This window comes from Molothrus ater, chromosome 16 (assembly GCF_012460135.2).
Source record: "Molothrus ater isolate BHLD 08-10-18 breed brown headed cowbird chromosome 16, BPBGC_Mater_1.1, whole genome shotgun sequence".
Taxonomy (NCBI): Eukaryota; Metazoa; Chordata; class Aves; order Passeriformes; family Icteridae; genus Molothrus; species Molothrus ater.
In genome coordinates this window covers 7,201,119-7,223,670 of record NC_050493.2, presented here as the reverse complement: position 1 = coordinate 7,223,670, position 22,552 = coordinate 7,201,119, and the positions used below count along the sequence as shown (strand labels likewise).

Sequence of the window (22,552 nt, the reverse complement as noted above, 5' to 3'; positions counted from 1 at the left end):
ATTCATTGAAATAATCAGAATTATTTTTTTCTGAAAAATTTCTGGTAAAGTTACCATTAATTTGCTGAAATAAGAAAGGAGTAAGGAGTGATATGACTCAATGCACTGTTTGAATAGGCTCTACAATCTGCTGCATCTCTAGAATTCTTACAGGAAAAGTACATAATCAAAGATTTCTAAGCAAGACAGCCTGAAGATAGGAGACATTAACTGTAGAATAAACCAGTTTAGGAAAAAATCTGAGAAATACAATTCAAATTATTTAATATATAAATATTAATAATTTGCCAAATTTATAATGCACTATTCTCCCATTTGTCTGTCCTATTTCCCTTGCTGTAAGGGCTGGAGAAATGTCTTTTAGAGCATCAACAGTCAATCCCAAAGAGGACTGGAAGGGTGCTCTAAATTTGGGTGGTGGTTTCCTCTGGGAATAGAAGGTTGGCACTGTGCTGTGACTGACATTGCTTATTCTCCATTTCTCTGTCACCCACTAAACTTTGTTATCTTCTGCTGAACCTACATGATTGGTTTTGGCTGTGAATCAAGTAAAGGATGATCAAAGGCAAAAGTTCAGTGTCTTACAACAGCTGGTTTCCCTGCTTTCTCTCCTTATTAGCCAGCAGTATCTGAGCTTGAACTCCCACTGCTGGAAAAATGCCTCAATTTAATCTGGATAATTTAAGAGTGTCTAAAATAGTCTCACAACTGATAAAGAGGCTGTAAGTGTGTATATAATATAAAATATGAAATGCTGTGGTAAGCTCAGAGGAGGAGAAATGTGATGCTTGAATCCCATTCTTAGAGTTTCTCTATAAATTCTGAGAATATGGAACTTAAAACACTGAATTAATTTTATTTATTGAAAATCAATAAGCAGAAATGTCTGCTAGACTAAAAGGATGTTGTCCAATAGACACTAAAGAATGTTAGTCTAATACAGTAGTAATATAATATATGGTCAGTGATAGAGTGAAAATATTGAATAAATGACAAGAAAGCATATTTAATTTTAAGTGAGGAAAAATGATGTTTTGTGGAGCTTACATGCCCACTTGTGTTCTGGTCTTGTACAAAAAGACCTTCCCAGTCTCCTGCTGCCCTGATTTTGAAACTGCTCAGTAATTCATGGATGTTCTGTGTTGCCATGGCTGGGAGGAATGTTTACATTTGGATCCAGCTCTGCAGCCTAATGGGTGCTGTCAGGAAGACAAGCAGGAAGGGCAAGGAACACTTGAGATAAGGCACATCTCCACAAGTACTTCCAGGCACTTCCTGGCATAACTAAGCCAGCTTGTGGGGGGGAAGGCTCAGTAGTACAAGCAGGCAAAAGAATTCAGCTGGTTTGGTAAAGGAACACACAGCTGAGATTGGGGGGACTTGTCCTCAAGGTCTGGGGAGACCCCACAGCTGGGCTTCCTGGGTTACCTGTGGGGAGAGGATTTCAGATATCTGGGTTTACCTTAAAGACCTGTTTCTGGTAATCCCTTTCTTGCTAATGTTTCAATAATAGAAGGGAAAGTTCTTTTATCACTGCATTTGATGCCTTGAGAAGGCTGACCTAGAACAGAGAATAGATGGAGTTAAAGAATAAAGTAGGGATTTATTAGGAGGCCTCAGTAAATCCACCTTGGGCAGCACAAGAGCTCAGCCAGGCAGAGCCCTGGTTCACCCCAGGTGAACCCAGAATGGTCACAAAATGCACGACCAGTCATGGGGTCTCTCAGTTTTATAAGTTCTGGTTCATTTGCATATTGGACTTAATTGTCCAATTCCAGCTTTAGCTTATGAAGTCCCATCCTTCTTGTTTTTCTCTCTTCAGTCCACATTGTTTCTGCTCCTGGGCCTGAGATTTGGATCATTTGTCCTTGGTCCTCAGCTAGAGAAGGAAATGTTTTGTCTACCTGCTCTGTGAAGAGAGTTTACCATCCCCTGATATGAACCCCAGATCCACACACTAAAGCAGTAAAAATCTGAAAAATATAAAAGCTAAAACCTGAGGCATCACATTTTATTGGGAAAACTGAGGATTCACACCGTAGACTACACGAGGCTGTGCAGCCAGGCCTGCCCCTGAGGGGACAGCACACAGCAACAACGGCTGGGTTCAACCCTTGGGGTGGGTTTGGGACCTTTTCTACTCCAGGAATTCAATTGATTCTAGAAATTTTCCACCAAGACAAAGAAAAAATGTTCTCCAAATGGTGGAGCAGAAAGTAGAAAAAGTGATTCCATTATTTATATTTTCCCAGCACACTAATTGAATGACAAAGCTTGCTTTCCCCACAAAGGGTTTGCTGAGGTTGTCCAGCAGTTGGTTACAACTCCACCAGCTTATATGCAAATGACTATAGATCAAAATTATTACCTAAATATGCATGAATAGTGAGTTCTTTATGGCTTGTCAAGAGAAAAAAATGCTGAGTATATAACTACTGCATCAGAATATTAATGACAAATGTAACACTGGGTAGGAATTTTGAAAAATCCCATTAAAACACACTCAGGTTGTGTGCTAACGGTGCAAAGACAAAAGCTAGCAAATTTCTTGATTTATTTGGCATGCAATCAATTATCTGTATTTTTTAATGTGATAAAACCAAGATATGATTCCCTGTGAACAACACATAACTAACCTGAAGTAATTTTATTTACTGGTTTATAATATTGTGAGCAGATGTCTGTTTAAAAAGCAGCAAATTTATCTTTTGTCATTTTGGATTTTGATTACAAAGTTGTCTTATTCCTGGAGGGAAAAAATAAACTAGTCTGTCTATACAAATAAGAAGAGGCATGGAAAGGAGAGTCTTAATCCCAAGCCAAATAAAAATAGACCAAAAAGGCATTCTAGCCCATCTAGCTATTGGAGAGAGAAAAAAACCCTAAAAAAAGCAAACAGTCTTCAGTGGAAAACTGTCTAAAGCTCTCAAGTCAAAAACCTTCCTCAAGGGGTTTAAACATCAGTGAAAATGAACTGCACACAAAAGTCCTCTGGCAATATGCTGTCATTGCTCTGGTTTTGCTGATTTCCCAGGATAGGCAAGGTTGGATGTGATCAGTGCTTGATCAGAGGAGGTTCCAGGTAAAAGCCAGGATCTCAGAGGGTGCCAGTGCCACCCTCCCCAGGCCACGAAGGCGCTGGACCCGCCATCAAACCCGCTCTGAGGGCTGGGCCCCGCTCTCTGAGGGCCCCTCACCAGCAATGTTTGGGCCCAGCCATCAAACCCGCTCTGAGGGCTGGGCCCCGCTCTCTGAGAGCCCCTCACCAGCAATGTTTGGGCCCAGCCATCAAATCCGCTCTGAGGGCTGGGCCCCGCTCTCTGAGAGCCCCTCACCAGCAATGTTTGGGCCCAGCCATCAAATCCGCTCTGAGGGCTGGGCCCCGCTCTCTGAGAGCCCCTCACCAGCAATGTTTGGGCCCAGCCATCAAACCCGCTCTGAGGGCTGGGCCCCGCTCTCTGAGAGCCCCTCACCAGCAATGTTTGGGCCCAGCCATCAAACCCGCTCTGAGGGCTGGGCCCCGCTCTCTGAGGGCCCCTCACCAACGAGGCTTGGCCCTCGCCGCTCTGCGCACGCGCGGCTGACAGGGCGGTGCCGAGCACGTGCGCCAGCGCCGCCGAGGCGGCCTCCGCCCGCCCGCCGGCCCGGGGCGGGGACGAAGGAGGAGCCCGGCTGAGGGGCCCGGCCGAGCCGCCGCCAGCCCACCCTGCCCGGCCCCGCTCCGGTTCGAACGCAGCGCGGCCCCACCCGGCCATTGGCGAGGGAGAGGGAGGGAGCGGGTGTGCGCGCCAGGCCCCGGCGTGTCGCAGCGAAGGCGTCCGGGCGGGCCCCGCTGCCGCGGCGGCGCGTTCCGCCCGGAGCGTGTGCGCGGGCCCCGAGCGGAGCCGCCGCTGCCATGGAGCGGGGGGGCGGCGGCGGCGCGCGGGGCTGATCGCGCCCCTTCCCCATGAGACTGTGGCTGTGCTGGCTGGGCTGCTACACCCTGCTCCTGTGGGTGCTGAGGAGGACGATGTGGGCTGGCCCGGCCCGGTACCTGCGGAGCCCTTTATCCAGGTCCCTCTACGTGAATATGATGGGCAGCCACCGCCAGCCAGCCCCGGGCGCCAGGGAGAACCACCAGGTACAGCCGCGCTGCCCGCCCCTCCCTTCCCTTCCCTCATCGTGCTGGGCTGGGCGGCGGGGGTGGCTCAGGGACCCCCCGCCCCCGCGGAGCTCCGCCGGGCAGGGGCGGGGGGTCCGCCGGGGGGGATCGGCGGGAGGAGCGGGGAGCTCGGTGCGGGCTGAGGGGGCAGCGGGCCGGGCAGCGCAGCGCAGACAAAGAGAGGGAACTGCTCTGTCCTGCGGTGAGAAAGTTGCCGTGCGCCCTCCCTGCGGAACGCGCCGCCGAGCGCTCCCGGGGCTGCGGGCTCGGGGGGCGCCGCGGGGGAGTCGCGGAGAGCCCGGCGGGGGGAGCAGCGCCTGTCCCGGCACCCGGAGCGGAGCGGGGCGGGGCCGGCGCTGCTCCCGGAGAGGGGCACCCCGGGCTCTGCATGGGCACCCCGAGCTGTGGATGAGCACCCCGCTTTTTTCAATGCACACCCCCGTTTGTCCGGTGAGCCCTGTGAGAGCGCTCCAGGGAAGTTTGCAGGTGCTGGTGACGGGGGTGGCTTTGTAATCACAGAGGTGTTTGGAATTAGTACTGGTGCATCTAGAGGAAAACAAAAAAAAGTGGGAAATGAGACTCCCACAGAGGCCTCGGAGCAGTAGGAGGTGGCAGACTGGGAATGAGTTGTTGTAATGTGATCCGACTGCGATAAAAGGTTAGTGCTGTGTTTGGGCAGTGTGGCCACATGGGTCGGTACCTTGTGGAGAAGTTAGGGGCCGTGCCCTTGCAGTGCAATGGTTATATGATAGATTTCATTTGGAATGCCTTCAGATCCGCACTATGTTTTGGCGAAATGCTGCTGAAAATCTGACAGGAGTTAGAAGGGCTAATTAAAAGTCTTAGTGCAGAAGGAAGCTGGCAGTTTAATCTAGGTTAAATATGCAGAACCGAGCCAATGAAGATGTAGTATAAGCACTTGAGGACTGCTGTACAAAGGAAGACCATAATTCTTCCTGCTGATCCATTTCTGCAGCCTTCTTAGTGCTCTGGCACTGACATCCAGAACCTTGTTGGGTGGATGTATCCCTGGAATTTAATGCTTGCGGTCTGCTGTTGGGATTATTCAGGACATAAGTACAAAGAGAAGCAGAATTCAGGTTTACAGGAAGAACTTCCTTCTGGTGAACAAAGAAAATCTGAAAGTCTTTTGTGTTGTTAAAAGCTGTAGTAGAAAGACAAGTCAGGGAAATGTGTTGTGGAGGTGCCTGTGTCATTCACAGGTAGATGGTCTGCAGTGGATAATCTCCATCTCTATTTTATTTGATCTAGATTTTAAATGTAGGTATTGATTATTTAATACATTTAGTAAGATTTATGGTTACTGAGTTTGTGGGGTAAGCAAGGGTTACGTGTTCAGACTGCTGGTACTTTGACTCTCTGTGGTTTTACTGACTTAACTAGTTTTATGTAAATTATCTAAAAGTAGTTTTTCATCCTTTTACTAATATTAGGCAAGGATTGCAATGTTTGTAGTTTTTGTTATAACAAAGGTCTTAGTACAACAATCTGAAAATATATAAGAGATTGACACACACTTTGTCACATAACTAGTGGCCTTTCATAAGTTGTATGTGGAGGAAAACAAAAGCAGTTTCTGTTCTGATGAAGTAGTTCTGGAATTAAGCTGGTTTTCACCTTTTTTTCTTTTCATTTGAATTTACATTGGGGTTTTGGGGGGTTGTGGGTTTTTTTGCTCTTATAATGTGTTAGAATTTCTGTTATTCACCAGTGTTATACAGGTTGTTGTCAATAACCTTATTGGCAAGATTAACCATGAGAGATCATGGCATCCTTGAATCATTAAGGTTGAAAAAGAGTTCCAAGATCATCAAGTCCAACCTTTGACCAAATACCACCATACCCACTAAACCATATTGAGAAGAAGAAATTGGAGATCTGTGAGCAACACCTAATTTTTGGAAACAAACTTCTTTTAAGTTGTCACCATCATCCTTCTGCCAGTGGTTATGTCAATATTTGGAAGTCTTAAAGACAGGAATTGTAGGACTGTTGTTTTTCAGTGGAAGTGCAGGTGAGAGTTCAGTGCAGAGCCCTGAGGTGCATGAGCTCAGGTGTAGTCATGCTGCTTATGGAACCAAGCCTCTGTTTCCCAAGGCTTTGTGAAGGTTTTCTTCTGGGTTGAACCTGGCAACACATTGCAAAAGGCAAATCATCTGAGCCACTCCAGACCTGTTCAGTGGAGTGAGGCAGCAGCCTTGTGAGTGGAGCTGACACATCCCAGCCTGCTCCTCAGCTCCTTGGGATCATTTGCTTCTGCCACACTCTTGGAATTGGCTTCTGAATGAATGGACAAAGTACACAAGCTGCTGCTTTAGTGGTGTTTCAGAAGCCACTAAGAATTCCTTTTGGGAATCACTGGCCTATGCTGATTTATTTAACAAGTGCTGAGCTGCAGCTTGAGAAGAGACCTAAACTGGTGAATCAGCAGTTTTGGGGATCCCTGTGCCAGGCTCAGAGTCTGTGTTTCAGAGGAAAGGATCACTCCCTTGTTCTAGCCAGCAGTGTGTTTGGATATACAGTCCAGAGCCTAATTCTGCCAGAAATGCATCATTGTGCAGGAGGTTTTCAAACCTCACCAGGCACCTTTGCTGCTCACCTGAGGGGTCTTGGGGTCTCCCCTCTCTGCTTTGGGCCAGTGTTTGATGGAGCCCCTGCTTATGAATGTGGCATAGGGGCCCTGGGGCACTGTGTGCTCCCCTCTGCTGCTGGGGGGCTGCACGCCCTGCAGTAAGAATCCTGTCCCATTCCAGTGATGATTCCAAGTTCCACTGTGCTGAATAAGGCTGTGTAAGCCTGCCCTCAGTGAATGTTCCATTCCCAACAAGGCAAACAAACGTGATGGGATCAGGGTTTGAGCAGATGTGTGTTAAATCTTTGGGGAGTTACCCCAGCTGACAGTTTCTGTCCTTCCATGTGCATTTTTTACAAGGTTCTGCTCAAACTCTACATCTCACTTTAGGGTACTTAAAGCTCCCTATCTGCACAATGAGCACATGCAGTCACATTAAGGAACATTATTGCAAGATTTAAGGGGGAGATGAGAGGGTGTTGGCTGTAGAGAATAGTTCTTAATGGTAGAAAATAGACACAATGGCATTTTATGAGAAGGACTGGCACTAACTCCATGTAAGTGTAGGAGAGTGAAAAATAATAGTGATATTCCTCATTAGAAAGAAATGTGAATTTTTTTAATATGCCTTTTGCATAGAGGACCTATGTTGGCTTTCTAGGGAATTTACCTTGTAGATCTCTTCCAACTACAGGGTAATAATTAAGACAAAAGTTAAAACCACTATTTCTTAGCAAGTAATCAGTCCTCACTTTGTTCCAATTCCAAGTTAATTTAACCCTGAAGTTTGTTGGAAAGACTGTAGGAAAAGCTAAATTTTTGTATTTATGGAAATTGGTAATAATTTTGTATGTATTAATTTTGACTACTTCTGGGATTACATTGCTGAACTTTTAAAATGATCCTTTATCTCTTTCTCTAGTGGTATGTCTGCAACACTGAACAGTTGTCTGAATCCCTCCAGCCTATTTTTGTCCAGAGTTACCTTGACCAAGGAACACAGATCTTCTTAAACAACAGCATTGAGAAGTCAGGCTGGCTGTTTATCCAGCTCTATCACTCTTTTGTGTCCTCTATTTTTAGCCTTTTTATGTCTAGAACATCTATCAATGGGTAAGTGAAAAGTTGATCTTGGGTAAGCTAAATACAGTTTGGATTTAGAGTTTTCAGGTGTTCAGCCCTACCCCTTGATCTGCCAGCTTTTCAAAATGTATAATTTCCCTTTGCTGCTCTGTCAGATGTGAAATGCCCTCCTGTGTTCATCATTCCCAGCCCTCCTAATGATGAACACCATTTCCAGTATGGGGGGACATAGGAGGTAATTGCAATTAATACAAGGCAGTCAGAGGATTCTAATTGCATTTTAGAAAATTGTGTTAATTTTCTTCTAAGAGAGTGTTCTTTGTCTCTCCTCAGCTTTCTTCCCCCCTCCCACCTTGCCCTTTCCCTGCTGCCACATTTTTATCAGTTACTGTTGTGATTGTCCTGGTGGCTGTTTCCAGACTGTTCTGTACTGTACCTAAAACTCTTCCTGCTGGAGAGTGTCTGCCTGTCCATGGCAAATCATGGCACATTTCTAAACACTGCACAGCTGGCCAAGTGCTGTGCCTGGTAACACAAATGTAGACTAGTCCTTTCTCTTATTCCCTGAAACAATTCCACCTCAATTTGTGTGTAAGCTGCCCTGGAACAGATGACTTCTGAGGGAGCATATTTGGCTTATGAACCATCAGCAAAGCAGGAGAACATAAGTTGATAAAACAGCATTCTTCTATTCTTACTGCATCAGTTGCAGGGGAGTTTGGCTGCTCATGGGTGCTTCAGTATTTTTTTCAAACAAGGCAGGGCTCTTTTTTGCTCACCTTACCCCATTCAGACACGTTTAACAGCTTATCAGCTTTGACCTTATGAAAAATGTATTTTGTTACATTTAGCCAATTTCTCCAGTATCCCCACCTCTGCACCTGCTACATACTTCTGCACAGTCTGATACAAAATAGGAGCTGTCTACTGGGGCTAGAAAAATAGTCTTTTTCCTTATTTTCTACTCAGATGACTTTATGGGCTTCCCTGTGGTGTTCTTAGTTATGTGTAGCTTTATATAAAGGTTCCTTTGGTCTCTTCTTCCTTTCTCTTCCATTTTTTTTTCAAAGGCTCTTCAGGGCTTTGAATAACACCTCATAATGCTGTTAGGAATAATAGCTATGAGCCAATTATACAGTGTGGACTGACACATGTGTGCTGCAAGCGGGCTCTACTTAAATTGGATGTAGTGTGTTTATTTTTATATATTTGATGTCCTGCTTAGTTTCTTCTCTGTGACTTTGTATACTCTGTCCTTTTTGTTTCTTTGGGTTTTAGTAGTCAGTCTTTCCTAGGCCAGCTCCTTTTCACTTTTTTTATTCTTTGAGTCTTTTTGTCTCTGTTTACCTTTTTTCCTGTTTGCTTTTTTTTTTCCTGTTCATTGTCTTTAAGTTTAACCTGCTATCCAACAGGAGTTTAAAGAATAGTGTTTATCTACCTGCAGTCTATTAGTGACCAGTTCTTCTTCCTCTGCCTGTTCTTCTAACTGTTTCATCATTGAATTCTGCAATGACAGCTGAAACGTGTCACTGTGTAGTCTTCAAACAGTTATGGGCGGGTATGGCATTGACTTGATCCAGAAAGAATCCAACTGTCACCTCTACCCAATTCCTTAATGAGTTGTCTATTTTCTGTTCCCCAGCTTTTCATGTTGAATGCAGGATCTGCAGACAGCAGCAAAAGCCATTGTAACACAGAATTTTAAAAAATCTCTTTTGCCCCTCCAGCAGCGTTACCCCCGTGCTTTCTTTAAATCTGTTTTCTGTCTTCCCTCCTTGTTCCACACCCTATTCCTCATTCATTGTGCATACTTGTGTCTGCAGTCATTTTATTTCCTCTGTTATTTTATCCTGTTGGGTTTTTTTAAGGTAGGTAGCAGAGATTCAAATCTGCAGATGTGACAAGTAAGATTCAGTCTTTATCTTTCCTACTCTTTCTCTTCCCCCCTTTTTTTTTTTTTATGCAATCATTTTCTTGAGCTGCACCCCATGAGCTCTTCCTTACCTAATCAAATTCCTTCTGGAGTCTTAACCACTGTAACTGCATGTGGCTCTGTGTTTGATCTCTTACAAGTGCAAGGCAAGTTGAACTGGATTTAAAATTTATCTGAGCAGTGACCTTGTCTACTATTATGTATCACTGGTTCCTGCCAAAGCACATTCTAAATTTCTTCACTGCCTGTCCTATTAAAGTTTGTACAAAATTGATCCTTTCTTGGTTTTACATTTTAGGCTGCTGGGAAGAGGCTCAATGTTTGTGTTTTCCCCAGAACAATTTCAAAGACTGCTTAAAATAAATCCTGAATGGAAATCCCACAGACTTCTTGATTTAGGGGCTGGAGATGGAGAAGTCACTAAAGTTATGAGTCCTCACTTTGAAGAAATCTATGCCACTGAATTGTCTGAAACGATGATATGGCAGCTTCAGAAGAAGAAGTACAGGTATTGACTGAATAATTCCTACATCCTTTATATCAGAAATTACAGCAAGCAATCTATTTGTAATTTAATGAATGTTCAGTATTTTCAGTCAATTCCTTTATTGTTCGATTGTTATGGAAAAGGTTAGCCTGTACAACAGCAGATGTGATGATCCCTCTTGCCAGTGTTGGTTTTTGTCTCCTTTATTACCTGATGTTTATCAGACAGTATAAAGGTTCATGGGGCTGGACATGCAGCCATGGTGATCATTGATTAGGTTTCCTTTTCCAAAAGACCAGAAGGGATCAGGTCTGTCTCTTCTCTAAGTGGTTGACCTTACCTGCACTATCAACACGTCCACGGGGAATTTTTCTCTTCAGTAGTTCTGTCTGAAATCAGCTTGTTTTTATTTAACAGATTGTATCTCTTTCCTTTCACAGGGTGCTTGGTGTAAATGAGTGGCAGAACACAGGATTTCAGTATGATGTTATCAGCTGTTTGAATTTGCTGGATCGCTGTGATCAACCACTGACTGTATTAAAAGACATTAGAAGTGTACTGGAGCCAACCAGAGGCAGAGTCATCCTAGCACTGGTTCTGCCTTTTCACCCCTATGTGGAAAATGGTAAGTGCACAGATTAACAGCTGTTTAGGAAGGTAAAGAAAACATTTGTAGGATCTAGTACTCCCAGATTAAATGTTTCATAAAAGACATGTTTGTATTTGATTTTTTACTAATAACTAGTAGAAGGCATGTTCAGAAGTATGAAATCATAGGCAAACAGGCCACATGATGTAAGCTGTTTTGTTAACTCCACAGAATACATTGCTGACACCAACAAAAAGCTCAAATATTGAAGTCACAGATCCTGTTTTGCAAATGACCACATTTCAGCTGTGTTGAGCAACTTGGGAAAACTGGTCCCTGATTAGGGCCTTTTACCCCAGCAGTCTCTAGTGACTAGTTGAGCAAAACCACCAGAACTGTCTAATGCTGAATACAGCCATTCAAGTCAAGCTGTTGCAAGTGTTCCAGATGAATCCCACCTAAAAATCCATAAAAAGGTAGCTTTCACTTTCCAGCATGAGGTCTCAAAGTAAAATATGGACCCCTACAAATATGATGTAGCAACCACTATTAATATTGTATGAATTTACATTGTACTAGTACCAGGAATAAAAAGGTAAAATTGAGTGCCAAAACTCAATTATTTACCCTACTTGGAATTGTAAGAAATATATGAGAGATTTTCAGATGCATCTGTCCTTATGAGTAAACTTCTCAAGAGACTAGGAACCTTTTTACATGCCTGTGATTGTGGATTCAGGTTGAAACACCCTGAAGGTGGTTTGAATTCCAAGAGGCTGATGTTCATCAGTCATTGTTCTGGTTCTCCTTCAGTGTTAAGACTTGTCTGTGGAAGGGCATGGATGCCCAGAAAATAGAGAACTAATCATGTTCTGGCAATCACAAATGCATCAAACTGAATCTGGTTTTCTCTTTTTGCATGCTAGTGGTATTTTGCTGGGAAAAGGGAGAAAAATAAGTATAAGAAGTAATGCCATCAGGTGAAGAATTATTTATAATACAGTATTTGAGCTTGTAATTTTGTAACTATTTTGAAAAGTAGTGTGACTTAAATTAGATTTGGTGTTTTACTTAGGCATCTGTAAAGTATTTCAAGCATATTTGGTTACAACTTATTGTTCCTATAATGTGGAACAATGTGGCTTCTCCTTGTAGAAATCCTTTACCACTGTTTGCCACAATTATGGATATGGACCCATATAAACTGTTAACAGTGCAGGTTAGCACACACAAAAGTTACAGCTTTCCCACTAAAGATCAATTTAACTGTGGGCTAAAGAAACAGACTATTAGCTGCCAGACTGTCTTCATGATGCAAAAACCATTTTAGAATTTCAGTGTTTTCATTCAGCTGTTCTACATGATGCATTTTAAAAATAGATATGTACATATGTTTTATATATAACAAAATTATACTTGGAACATTCAAAGAGGAGAACATTCCAGAGCTCAAGTAACTTCTTGTAGCAGCTCATTAAAACCAGCTTGGACCCATGTAGTGAAACTTTTCAATTTTGTAGAGGGAGAACAAATGGAAAAGTGTTGGGGCAGGTAAGGTGTTTGATCCAGTGATAGATCCATAGATTGAAATGGAGAAATTATTTTAATCAAAATGAGATATATGGGTTATTACATGCAGTATAGTGGGATGGTAATGGTGGAAGCTGTCTATGTGAATAACATAAAACCTGCTCTAAGAGAACAAAGCAAGGTGGAGAAGAAATTAAAATACAGATCTGTGCTCACTGTTTGTGGGATGACAGTGACACCTAGAGTCCAGAGGAGCTCAGTCATAAATTCTCTCTGGGGTTTTCCAGTTTTATTTCAACATGCAGGACAACCAGGACTGCAGTTACTGCAGGTGTCTAAATTTGGCAGGAGAGCCTGGTGAATCATCAGGTATTAGACCAGTCACTAAGAACAAGAACTACCACAACTTCATTTTTAATAGGTGCCTCACAGAGTCATATAAGAATCCTTTGTATTTCCTAATATAGACAGAAAAAAGTCATTATTGGGTAATACATGACTGGACTGGTGTAAGTTTCCCTAAAATAAAAATGTCATACCATACTTCAGAAGAAGTGAACACGGGGAACCTGGGAGTGTGAAATTTCCTTGTTGAACATGTTAATATCCTTGTAATGAATTGACAGGGATGAGAAGGCAGAGCTGTGTATTCTGTCCTCCTGAAATACCATTAATTGAGCTGGAAGCACAGTAGTGTGTGAGATGGACCCTTGCTTTGTCTCAGTTGTCAGTTCTCATCTTGCAGAAGTGAGAAATGCCACTTCATTTGTTAAACAAAGCCTTGCTTTATTTAAATTATGATCAAAGATGCAGCTGTTCTTTAGAAGGGAAAGTTCCTGATTCCAGGAGGTACCTTGTAAAAGTGCTGATTTTGCAGATTGGCTAGGTAGTAACTGCTGAGAAAGATACTTAAAAAGTGTACTGGATAGTGTAGTTCCTTTTTGTGCTTGTGTCCATGTTGAACAGGTTTGAAAAGGCAAAACGTGGTGCCCCAGGTATTCCTGACTTGGGATGGTGGGACTGGGAGCTGGGGGTTGTCAGCCTAGCAGGTGAATTTTAGTGTTGGAGGAGCAATGTTTTCACAATGGCAGTTACCTCCCTAAATAGGTTTGGAGGATGCTCCCATCCCAATGAGCTTTTCCAGGATAGTGTGTGTGTTTATATTGCCAGTGTTTTCTGCTTGCCTGTCTAATACACAGGTTTTGCTCTGTTTAAACTGTTCTAAGGCTCATTTACAGTTGATCTGGAAATGTTACATCAATAACTACCCCATTAACAGAAGCAAATCCAGAATTTTACCCATGAAACGAGTTTATTTTCTGTTGCTGTCAATTGTCAAACATCTTTCACATCCTGTTTCATGTAACAGGAATACATAAAAGTTCATGTAAAGAGAAGAAAAAAGAATTAAATCTAAACTAAAAATAAAGCATCAGCAGTTATCTTACAAAGATGAAGTCTTTTCCCAGGGTTCTTGGAAATGGAAAATGGAATTTGTAACACAGATGTAAGGTACAATGCACTTGCTTCTGGTGATCTGTATAGGAAATACTCCCAAAGAACACTGCAAGGTTTTCTCCTCTTCCTTTAAAGCAAAGAGGTCTGTGAAGAAGCTTAACTTCCTCACTTGCTCCTTTGCATGCAGGAGAACTGTTGAACAAATCTGAAGTGCTGCACGTGCTCATCTGTTCTGATAAACAGTGTCATCTTCCAAATCCTCCTAGGGACAGAAGTGTTTTGTTATTGAGGTGATTTTTTTTTTTTAAATAAAGGCAGAATTTCTTTTTTGAGGCAAACTCCATCCCTTTAGTGTTTCAGTAAAATCCTTTCTCCCCTCTTATCCAGTTGTTTTTGTCCATGTGGTATCTACAGGCTTCAGAATGTTTCTTATCCTGTTGGCTTTTCCTGATCTCCAGGGAGCTCAGGGGCAGTAAAACATAGCCCATATTTTCATATCTGATGGTCAAAGCAAGGACCAGGTCATGTCAGCAAGGACTGGCAGGCTTTCAAGGGGTAATTACAGAGGGAAATGATTGGAGCTGTATGGAAGTAAATGAAGTGAAATGGATGTAGGAGAAGTGCTTGACTTTGGCCTGTGTGTCATTTGGGTCCTCCTTGCATCTCTGAATGATCTCTGTGCTTAGAATAGGAAAGAATTAACATTGTTTCTCAAGAGAAGCAATATTTTGAAGCAGTTTTCTTTGCTTGCAAATGTGTGTGATTTCTAAAGTTGTGTGGTTTGGTTTTGTTTTTTGGGGTTTTTTTAAATAATTTACATGGCATGTGTAAAATTATTGTCATATAAGACTTAATGGCATACATTTAGAATGATGAAATAAGTTGTGTGGCTTTACCCAGTGATGTTGAATACTTAATGTAGACTCTGTGTGTTGGAGGAAGGGAAATACCTTTAAATATATCACAGAGCTTTTATAATAGTTTTGTTCTGTTTCTGCCCCTTGCTCTGGGTTAATGGAGCAAGAGGAGCTGAAAAAGCAATACTTTTCAACCATAACCTCCTAACAGCTCCAGGCATTTTCCCAAACAGTACAGAACCAGACCTCTTCTTGGCAAAAGAGAGATTTATGGCAGTTCTAATTTGAAATGTACAGGCACACATTTAAAAACAGGGTGTGTGTGTGTCTATATCCACACACATGTATAAATGTCTTGTATGCATATGGCCATTCAGAATGCTTTAGAATCTCCTTGACTGTCGTTCAGAATACTTGTTTTACATCTCTATCAACTTTAAAGGAAATACAGTAAACTCCTAAAACCTTCTGGTTTCCCTTTTTCCCCATAAATTTAGGTATTGGTGGGTGGATACTCACAGGCTGTTGTTGGTGTTGAACATATCTCTGCTTTTGAAGTTCTTGAGCAATTGCTTGAAAAATTTTTCGGCCGCTATTTATTTTCTGCAAATAATTTAAAATATTTTGGTTCAGTGCAACATTTTGAATTGGAGAAAACATCTTTTTCTACATTTTCTAATTTAGGTTTTTTACCTGGATATGTCTTTGGGATTGTTACTAAGTAGCATTTTAAAAACATACAGTTTGGCAAGCAGAAGGTTGTTAAATTACATTATTATTGCATTACTTAACATAGACACCTTCTTTAGTGGCTCTTTAGATGCATGGATTCTGATTTTTATACAAGGATATGTTGTGGTGGAGGTTGTTGTTGATTGATAGCAAAACCTGTTATTGTCAGAAGTTTGAACAAAATTTACTTAAAACCTGAAGGAAACAGTGTGTTAGAGATGGCCTTTACAGAGAGTAACTTTACCATGCATCCAGTGTGTTAAAAATAAATTCCTGATTTGTTAAAATTAGTTCAATATAAAGTGATAACTAATTTTGTACAAATCTAAAGTGAAGCCTTAGCAGCTCAGAGAGTCTCTTTAATAGAATCATCGATTAATCACAAATTTGATGCCAAATATACTCCAAAAAGACAAGAAGAAGCTCAGAATTGCAGACAAAGCAAATAACATGGTAACATACACAGTTCTCTGTTGTTTGGTCTTTCCCACTTTTCTTTCGGAGCTTTGGTTTTAACTGGAAGGAGGGAAAATAAATGAAAAAGCAATTAAAATATAAGATGAGAAGTTAACAGAGTAGTAAAAATTGTTGCACTTTTGCAGTGTCAGTTTGTAGGTACGTGTTTACTAGATCAGCAAATACCATTGGAAAAATCAGAGAGCTTTTCACGTGTGTGAAGCCTTTTTCAGCTTCTGGTAGTAGATACTGCACGTGGTTTTGCTTTGAGCACAGTGGGATCTGCTTGAAACACTACTTAATTCTCAAAAATAAACCAATGGCATCACAGATCCACTTTTTCCCCTGAAGAAGGCTTGTTTAATTTTTCCCACTGTACTTTTCACTCTGTACCTTCTCTTCTAAAGAAAAACAAAAATGGAAAAAACAGTTCCATCTTTATGCTTAGACAGTAGTCACTACAGGAAAGAGTCATTTTACCATATCATACCAGTAAGGACTGGGAAGTCCTGATTCTCCTGTCAAAGCCTCATTATCATGTAAAAATTCCTGTTGTAGCTCTGTTTTTATCTAAACACAAATTTTGTTCTAGATTTAAAAAAACCCCCAACAATTGCATAACTTTTAACCATGTGCATTTTAATGGGTTTGTTTCTGAAAGCATAAAAATTTTCCAAGTCTCTGATATTTATAAATTTTACTAAGGTCTCTCTTCTGTACATGTATGAAGAGAATCAGTAGACAAGTGAGTAACTTACTGCAGCTCATAAATACTCTTATATGAATTTAAATTATTATACTTTTACTGGATATTTATACTCTCAGGATAATTATAACTTCAGAATACCTTTTATTTTAGACACTTTACTGAAAAAAGTAAATGTGGTTGCTGTTGAGAGTCCAGGTATGTGCCACACAGGAGTTCACAGATGTGTGTGTGCAGCACTTGGACTTCAACCAACCTCCTCTTTAAAACTTAACCATGATAGTTATGAAAGCTAGAAATGTGTTTTTATTCCCCTTATGGAGATGGTAAAACTGCATCGATTTACAAAATGAAGAAAACCAGAAGATCACTCTGAGCCTACCTTGTAGACCACAAAGGAAATGAGCACAGCAGAGCTGTACAGGAACAGTAAGGACGAGGCAATGGTCATGGAGATGAGTTTTCCATGGCTGAGCTGCTTCCCTGATCCTTTATTAAAAATAAGTGTTAGAATAAAGGGCAGTTCTGATTCACTTAATTTTTTTAAGACTCTGCATTCCAACCCCCTTTCTCTGAGGAATTAAAAAACCATATACCATTTTTCTGGGTAATTTTCAATCTAAATTCCTAAATGAGATCATTTTCCTTTTGTGCACTCCTATGTTTGCAAGGGCAATGGAGACCTGTTAGTTTTGATTACAAACCTTTCCTATAGGGGTAGAAAGAGAATGGCATCTAGTGTTCTGCCCCTGTAAAGGTATATCTGAATAAAGCTCATAGACTTCTGTTCAGAAATGGAATTAAAGGAAGGAATATAAAGAAAGTAATAATCCAGCTGAGTGTTTCTGTTTTTTTGGTTTTTTTTTCTTTTTCTGTTTTAGGCATGTAAAACTGAAATGTAGTTACTAAAGTTTCATCACTTTCTTAACTAGAGGCAAATGACACAAAGGTTTGGAGCATTCTTCTCAGGCTGGCAGTGTGAATCCCCAGGTCCGAGGCCCTGCACTCTCTTGGCAACTTCTACTAAATGTTGGTTTCTCTACTTCCCATTTTCTAGTAGATACTTCTTTCTGACAGCCACAAAAGTCTTACTGTAAGAGGATGTAGAGTGTGGTTAGACAGCAATAAGTGCAAAACTTCTTTCTTTTGTAGAATTCTAGAGTCATCTTCATATGACAGAACAGCCTAATTAGCAAACGAGGTTGAGATGCTTATTTGTGGAATCCCTCTGGTTTTACTAATAACATCTTAATATAGCCATACTACTCCTAATGGGTTTGTTGGTATTTCCATCTTAAATGTCATTCTTGAAAGTATAAATAGGGAGAGTATTTAGAAGCAATAATTTATTTCTTCTAAGATGCTTCATTAAGAAGGAATAATCAACTGACCTGTTACTGTTAGTACTGTTCCATCTCCTGTTTGTTTAGAAAAGGGTGACTCTGAGTCTGAAAATGCTATTCCACAGATATAAACAGCGCTGTCCTCTTCAGTCAGATCTTTTATCTGAAGTAAGATGTTGGTTCCTGATGAATGTACTTTATACTTCTGATGATCTGTGCAGCCAGGAGTACACAAACCCTGATGTGTATTAGTTAAAAAGCGAAACCACAGAACGTCAGGTTGGGATGAGGAGCATCCAGAGGCAGAGAAGGAGCAGGTGAGGGACACGTTCATGGACGAGTCAGCCTGCTGAAACCTGGGCTGTGCCACAGTGACTCGGCAGTGACCTGCAACACCTGCCGGGAAGGAACAATTGGTGCTGTGAGGGACAGCTGAAAAGCCAGGTACAGTCTAAAAAGAAAAAACAACTACTTTTGGTTCATTCAAGGAAAGGTGGGCAGAAAGGAAGAAATCAACTGTGTTTCAAACTTGAAATGATTAAGGTTGTTTTCAGCGACCTTTGTTTTTAGATAGTTTTTACAGCTTGCACATTTGCTCATTTAACACTTTTATCTGCAGGGTGATATGCTTGCCTTTCTATTTTTTGACAAAATAGGGAAGATTGACAGATCCAAAGCAATGTGAATGTTTCTTTTGGCACTGGAGAAGACCAGAAGAATACTTTGTGCAGTTTCTAGCCTGAGATTTAGTGCTGCATGTTTGTAGGGGTACTGGCCAGTGGGGGTGGGTGTTGTGGGTCATAAGTTGCTCAGGGGAGCAGTTCTGCAGGGCTTTCTCTCTCCTCCACTGTTCCTGGTCTGAGTCAAACCAGACAAGCTGAGGGCAGGCAGTGGAAATGTCATAAATCAAGACATTTATAATTTAGCAACTTCATAACATTGATTAGAATTCACAATAGTTCCTAGACATTCTTCCACTTCATCACATATATTGACTCTGGGTTTCTAAGAATAATAGTGCTTGTTAGTCCTGACATTTAAAAATGTGAGCAGAGAAAACAAGAAGGTTAATCAGAGAAGAGCATTCTAATTAAGGAACTAAAATATGTGGTTTAGTATGACTAGTCTGGAAGATTTTTTTTAAGTCTTTATTGAAATCCATGTGAATTCTGTGTTAATATATTTAATTTTATTCAAATAAATAGTGTAGTTATTTAAACTATGGCATTGAGCTTATTGCAGTGAGAATAAAGGGATATCTAAATAGCATCCTTTTCTGCTTGTCAGAAAATAAGAAACTAGAGGATAAATAAACTGACATCTCTTAGTGTACTGCTGAGACACAATTTGTAAACCCGCCCATGGTGAACAACAGCATTGTCCCTTCACCATTTTTCGCACTAAATCCAATCAGATTCAGTGGCTGTGACTTCTACAGGAATAAAGTGAATCTGATTCTGTGTCAGGTCCATACCAGAGCCATTCCACAGCAGCTACAGCAATCTGAAGATTGTAAGTTGTGGTTGTACTTGCACTCTGTTTGATGAAAGGCAGCAGCTCGTGCTTCTGCAGCTGATCCCTTCTCATTTCCACCTTATCCACGGGCTCTGGTGTCCTTGCAGAGCAGAACTCCATGGCCTCAGGTCATGCAGGTGCTGCCTGCTGAACTTCCCAAAGCCTCCACCCAAACAAACACAGTTGCTCTGAGACCAGGCTGCTGCTGGAGTGTTCCAAGCAGGGAAGTACAGCAGGATTTGACCCAGAAATTACAGGTTACAGCAGCGTTTCAGACTTTTGGACGAAAAAAGCATTTGCGAGCAGTTATGTACTTTGGAAGTTATATGACAACAGCAGAAATTAACCTGATTTTCAGCAAAACTTTTAACTGCTTTTCTTTTGTAGCTCTGCTGCAAACCATAACCACAAAATTCTCAGTCTTGTTTAACTGCTGTTAAGTGAGAAAATGTAAGAAATTTTTTGAAATTCTTACCAGCACCATACAGGATCCAGTCAAACGCCAGCATTAGCACATTTTTAAATTTGTTGAAAGATACCATTTCTTGTATCTCTGTGGAAATGAATCTTCTTGAAGGAAGAGGAACTTAGGAAATGTTTGGATTTGCAGAACTGTCTTAATCACAAGATGTAGAACTTCCTGTTTAGAAGGGTGTTTACTACTGCATTTAGCAAACTGCTTAAAGGTACAGAGCAAACCAGAAAGCTTTTGTTTGTTGTGGATGACATTACTTGGAAAATGAGTGAAGAACTTTAAATTCTCAGTTCCTGAGAGTTGTACCTATAATCCTTCAGATTATTTCATTGGATATAACAAATAACAAGACATTTTCCAGCATGCTACTTAATCAGCTTCTTAATTGTGTGTGACCCTAAGCAGCCTTTAGCAGATCAGCATTTGTGGCCACTGAAGGCACAAAGTAGCCATGCACTGTAATGTGGGTGATCTGCTGGTGAAAGCTTCACAGCAAATCATAGTTTTCAACTTGCTGACTCTAATTACTGGGATTACCTCTGTGCCTGTCTGCTGGACACCAAACTCACTAATGGCAGTTACCTTTTAGCCACTCCTGGCACTTCTAGTTAAAAATGTAACAAAAGATAACCTTAAAGAAGCTGCTTTTGAACAGCAGGGATAAACTGGAACTGATCTTGCAACAGGTCTATGAGTGGTGTGGCAACCTCGTGTGGGGAGTGGAATGAAACATAATTAGTGTAATTATGCATTCTGTACGAAAATACAGCACACAATAAAGTTTTCTTTATAACGAAACAAAGCTGTTCTGTTTTCTCAGTAGGTGGCAAGTGGGAAAAGCCCTCAGAAGTTTTGGAAATCAAAGGGCACACTTGGGAAGAGCAGGTGAACAGCCTGCCAGAAGTTTTCAGTAAAGCTGGCTTTGCCATCGAGGCTTTCACCAGACTGCCCTACCTCTGTGAAGGTGACATGTACAATGACTACTACGTGCTGGATGATGCTGTCTTTGTCCTCAAGCCAGTGTAAGCCTGGGTGAAGTAAAGCTCCACAATCTAACCCAAGAAACAGCCTCTGAAAGAGGATTTTGATTTATGGTTACTTAAAGGGAGGGAATTTTGGGATTGCCGTGCTAAATAAATACCATGTAAGAAATTTAAAGGCCAAAATAATAATGTATTTCTTTGTAGTGTGATTAGGGGGGGGGAAGAAAAGGTTGTTTTTTAAATGGACTCCTCAGCTGAGTATTTCTTTTTTACCAGCTCTTAAACCAACATTGCATTCTGCAATCCAGCAGCAATGGGGGATATTTTTTTATAATTACCTGCAACAGGGATCATATACAAACAAAAGCAATAGTCTTTATAATGGTGCAACTGATACAGTGTGAACTGTTGTGAAAGAAATCAAGCAAAATCTGGCAATAAAGTTATCCATTCACTTCAAGCCTTGTTGAATAAAACTGTTGAAATGGATAATCTTCCATGCTAAGCTAAGTTTCTCTCTTACTGTCATTCTTCACGTTTTTAATCATGCTAATAAACTTTTTTGAGATGACTTTTGCATTAATTTTTGTGTTCATTTTTGTAACCATAGCCATGCTTGTCTGCAGCAGCTGCTCTTTGTGTTGAGAATCAAGCTTTCAGTAGCAACACAACCTTGCATTTATTTAAACAGCATTTAATTATTTTTTAATGGGATAAGAGTGCACTAAAAATGTATCACTTTTGGTTGGGTTTCCTTCATGTTCTTCCCTATCAAAGCCTCATAAATCCTCATTGTTTTTGCATTTCCCATTTTCCAGCTAAAGGGGTTATGGTAGAACTTGTCAAAACTGCACTTTTAAGCTGATGGCTTTAAAAACAAACCCTCTAAGCAAGTTGTTGCCAAATGTTTTCAGCTTTAAAAAGTTGCAGGTGGTTTCTTGCAAATTTTATGAGTCAAACTGCCTGTGAGGATCAGGCTGTAGGGGCTTGATCATTTTCATTTTAGCAAGCTTGAGACATTTTCCTTTCTTCAAGAGCACTAAATTAATGCTATTTATTTTAACATGTCTTGTTTTAAAAACTGTCTAAGTGGATAATTTCTGGCAGTTGGGATATAACTTCTCTTTAAAACAAGAGACATCATAAGTAGACCTGGCAGATGCATGTCATGCAGTGCTTGGATTGCAAGTGTGAGAGAGCAGAGAAGCCTCAGGTAAGTAAAGTAAGAACTGACTTCTGTTGCTTTTGAAGTCTAAAAAGGTTGTCTGTTGTGGGTTTTTTTGTGGTTTTTATAATTAATGGTGATTTTATGCCAAGTAGGATGCTTAACGATGTCATTTTAGGTTTACCTCAAGCTGATGGTTAATGATTTCTCCTGCCAATTTATTAGCTTTTTGTTGTCAGTCATTTTTGTGGAATAGTATTCTGTAGTAAAGGGCAAGGGATGCTGTAATTTCAAATTACTTCTCAACAGTAATTTAGACTCAGTGTTATTCTCATTTCAGGATGTGCTATTGCATTTTGGCACATAGTGCAATCAGATTTGTCTGTTGGGAAAATGAGCTTTGTATGCTCTGGACTGAATCCATTAATTTATCTTCTGCTACCTTCATTTTATACTCATCTAGTGGGAAGATGTTTTTTTAATGTGTCATTAATTTAGGTTAAGGT

The 22,552-nt window shown here is 41.1% G+C and overlaps 2 protein-coding genes across 3 annotated transcripts; one reads left to right on the top strand and one right to left on the bottom strand.

Annotated features, from left to right (window-relative positions):
• The first annotated feature begins 3,736 nt into the window (after positions 1-3,736).
• Positions 3,737-21,452, top strand: METTL9 (methyltransferase like 9). Of its 2 annotated transcripts, none has more exons than XM_054516614.1 (5): positions 3,737-4,120; positions 7,657-7,847; positions 10,049-10,258; positions 10,678-10,862; positions 20,722-21,452. In XM_054516614.1, exons 1-5 carry the CDS (start codon positions 3,947-3,949, stop codon positions 20,922-20,924), a joined length of 963 nt encoding a protein of 320 aa, XP_054372589.1. In that variant the 5' UTR covers positions 3,737-3,946; the 3' UTR covers positions 20,925-21,452. The 2 variants fall into 2 exon arrangements, with proteins under 2 accessions (XP_054372589.1, XP_036248670.1); XM_036392777.2 differs by having other exon boundaries at positions 3,745-4,120; positions 20,719-21,452.
• Positions 13,650-20,019, bottom strand: IGSF6 (immunoglobulin superfamily member 6). The gene is made up of 6 exons (XM_036392778.1): positions 19,899-20,019; positions 17,957-18,304; positions 16,948-17,054; positions 15,866-15,919; positions 15,191-15,274; positions 13,650-14,076 (listed from the first exon to the last, which is right to left on the bottom strand). The coding sequence occupies exons 1-6, from the start codon at positions 19,963-19,965 to the stop codon at positions 14,038-14,040; spliced, it is 699 nt and encodes a 232-aa protein (XP_036248671.1). The 5' UTR covers positions 19,966-20,019; the 3' UTR covers positions 13,650-14,037.
• Positions 21,453-22,552: the final 1,100 nt, after the last annotated feature.

Bases quoted from the DNA above. Each gene is read 5' to 3' on its own strand.
- METTL9 (XM_036392777.2), top strand. From the start codon at position 3,947: ATGAGACTGTGGCTGTGCTGGCTGGGCTGCTACACCCTGCTCCTGTGG. The intron at 7,848-10,048 runs GTAAGTGAAAAG...TTTACATTTTAG, and splicing joins TCTAGAACATCTATCAATGG to GCTGCTGGGAAGAGGCTCAA. The intron at 10,863-20,718 runs GTAAGTGCACAG...CTGTTTTCTCAG, and splicing joins TCACCCCTATGTGGAAAATG to TAGGTGGCAAGTGGGAAAAG.
- IGSF6 (XM_036392778.1), bottom strand. From the start codon at position 19,965: ATGGTATCTTTCAACAAATTTAAAAATGTGCTAATGCTGGCGTTTGAC. The intron at 15,920-16,947 runs GTAGGCTCAGAG...CCCTCCTTCCAG, and splicing joins TTTCCTTTGTGGTCTACAAG to TTAAAACCAAAGCTCCGAAA. The intron at 14,077-15,190 runs GTGAGTATCCAC...TTCTGTCCCTAG, and splicing joins TTCAACACCAACAACAGCCT to GAGGATTTGGAAGATGACAC.